Here is a 2,647-nt window from a genome sequence, read left to right as displayed (position 1 = left end):
TGTGCTCTCCAATGTGAATTCAAAATAAAAAATAAAAGCCTTTGTGTAAAACATTAAGCTATGCACAAACAAATGAGGAATAACTTGGGAATAAAAGTGATCCATAATGTGCCAACTCCTCTAAGATGGCTCACTCGTTGATACACTTAACATTGAATGCTCGAATTCAAAAAATGGAGAAAAAATGCCTTGCATTGCCGCATGTCACGCATAACAAAATCACTCTTGGTAGATGCCACTCGCCATTTTCTTAGGCTCTTTACATACCACTAGCTTGCCCACCTGCCAGGCCCAATCGGCCCCTAAAATCATGCAGTCTGCCCAAACGTGGGCAGCTAAGACCCTCTCGAGTTGAACACTCAACCATTCCGTGCCATTGAAAATTGAACACTCAATCACTGTAAACACGCTTAAGCAAGAAAATGTTCCCTCACTGTAAACGCGCTTAAGCAAGAAAATGTTCCCGCGTTGCCACCTGGCATGTCCCTAAGACCATAAAAGACCCAGCGCTTGAGCCATTCTCACCACCTCAAGACAACCCCAGCTGCACAGCTATGGAGCTTCTTCCTCTCATGTGGAGCGCCTTCACACTAGCAGCCGCAATTCTCCTCCCCACCTTGCTCATCTTAGTCTTTTTTTCATTTCACCAGTCTGTAACCCGCAAATCAAAGCTTCCCCCAGGCCCTCGACCTTGGCCAATCCTCGGCAACCTGCCCCAGCTCCTCGGAGCTAACTCTGCCACTCTTCATCGCACCTACACTCATCTCTCCCGCCAATACGGGCCTATCTTCTCCCTGCGTCTAGGCTCTTTCCCGGCTCTGATCATATCCTCCTCTTCCCTCGCTAAGGAATTCTTGATGACTCACGACAAATCCTTTTCCGATCGTCCTGTTTCAGGAATGCCTGAGGCTTTGCTGTATGGACAAGCGAACAGTATTGCTTTCGCACCCTACGGCCACAACTGGAGGGAGGTCCGGAAGCTCTTCAGCTTGCAACTTTTCTCTCAAAAAAGGCTTCAAGACTGCGAAAATGTGAGGTACGAGGAGGTTGCTCGTATGATACAATATATAGAGCTCAAGGCTAGTAAAGGCGAAGGATATGTACTCGAGCTGAGCAAATGTGCGGCTACGATGGCCGGCAATATCGTGTCTCGCCTAGCTTTCTCGACAACGTTGGTGGACTGGGCAACTGGCCCGGGCGGAGAGCTGCACGACCTGTTGCACGAGTTCAATACTGTATTACTTTCTACACTGATAGGAGACTACATCCCCTGGCTGGGATGGCTGGACCTGCTGACCAAGCGTCGCATGCGTCGAGTTCATGAGCACTTGGACGACTTCATGAGCAGGATCGTAAAAGAGCGTTTAAGGAGTGATGCAGCAAGAAGGTCGACACCGGATTTTGTGGACGTGTTGTTGGAGAAGACGGGAGGGCATGACGCACAGGCACTGGATTCGATCAAGGCCGTTGTCTGGGTAAATTAATTATACGTATGGGTATGTCGTTGGGGATTCTTTGTTAATTTTTTCTTGCGATGCGGGCACCTAATTCTCATCATCGTCATACCAGGAGATGTTCACGGGCGGGGTCGATACGACGAGCGTCACGGTAGAATGGGCGGTAGCGGAGCTGCTGCGGAACCCGGAGGAGCTGAAGAAGGTGCGGGAGGAAATGGATGAGGCGGTGGGAGAGGAGAGGCGGCTGCTACGGGAGAGCGATCTGCCGAAGCTACCATATTTGCAAGCAGTGGTGAAGGAGACGTTAAGGCTGCACCCAGCAGGGGCGACAACGCTGGCACATACAGCCCAGGAGAGGTGTGAAGCGGCGGGGTACGCGATCCCTGCAGGCACGAGTGTGTTCATAAACATGTGGGCGATAGGGAGGGACGAGGCAACGTGGGAGAGAGCGGAGGAGTTTGTGCCGTCGAGGTTTGTGGGAAGCGCAGTGGATGTGAGGGGGCAACACTTCGAGCTACTGCCCTTCGGGTCAGGGAGGCGCGGTTGCCCAGGGATGCCACTCGCTCTAGTGCTCGTCCCTCTCGTCATAGCCAATCTGGTACACTGTTTTGATTGGCGTGTGCCTGAACGTCTGGACATGCAGGAAAAGCTCGAAACAGTTTTGTCCTTGGCTGTTCCCTTACGTGCCATCCCCACTCCCAGACTTGCGTAGGTCGTTGCCCATCTAATAAGCATCCAACCAATGGTTCACCTCCTTAGAATTATACGAGGTAAGCATCCAACCAATGGTTCGCCTCCTTACCATGTATGGTGCTGCTAAATACAATAAGAGGCACTAAAACTACAGGTAGCTCTTTTAACGAAGGATATGTTTTATTAACAAAGATTTGGATTTGTTTTTGTTTTATCTTTAAAATATTGAATTTAGCACATAGCAATTTGCATTAAGCACATCTCACTTTGTATTCTTCACATAGTACTTTGTATTTAGCCATAACCACAGAGTTGTGTAGGGGAAGAGTTGGCACACTTCTTCTCCAAAAATTATGATATTTCCGAAGGATTACACAAGCTTATTTACTACTTGCTAACAAAGACAGCCTTATTAAATAGAGGGTGGTAGTTGTGAGAGCTTTAAGTTATAACATTAATCTTGAGAGTCCATATGAAAATTTAAGAGGACATGAATT

General features: G+C 48.6%; 1 protein-coding gene across 1 annotated transcript; it reads left to right on the top strand.

Annotated features, from left to right (window-relative positions):
- Positions 1-997: 997 nt before the first annotated feature.
- On the top strand, positions 998-2,359 carry LOC147891355 (flavonoid 3',5'-hydroxylase 1-like). The gene is made up of 2 exons (XM_087390052.1): positions 998-1,475; positions 1,570-2,359. Exons 1-2 carry the CDS (start codon positions 1,056-1,058, stop codon positions 2,167-2,169), a joined length of 1,020 nt encoding a protein of 339 aa, XP_087246178.1. The 5' UTR covers positions 998-1,055; the 3' UTR covers positions 2,170-2,359.
- Positions 2,360-2,647: the final 288 nt, after the last annotated feature.

Source organism: Dipteris shenzhenensis, chromosome 18 (assembly GCF_047967505.1).
Source record: "Dipteris shenzhenensis isolate YYH24624 ecotype China chromosome 18, Dip_SZ_1.0, whole genome shotgun sequence".
NCBI classification, from domain to species: Eukaryota; Viridiplantae; Streptophyta; class Polypodiopsida; order Gleicheniales; family Dipteridaceae; genus Dipteris; species Dipteris shenzhenensis.
This window is presented reverse-complemented; position numbering and strand designations above follow the sequence as displayed.

Excerpts from the sequence above, each read along its gene's own strand:
- LOC147891355 (XM_087390052.1), top strand. The coding sequence starts at position 1,056 with ATGATACAATATATAGAGCTCAAGGCTAGTAAAGGCGAAGGATATGTA. Across the intron at positions 1,476-1,569 it reads CGATCAAGGCCGTTGTCTGG|GAGATGTTCACGGGCGGGGT; the intron begins GTAAATTAATTA and ends TCGTCATACCAG.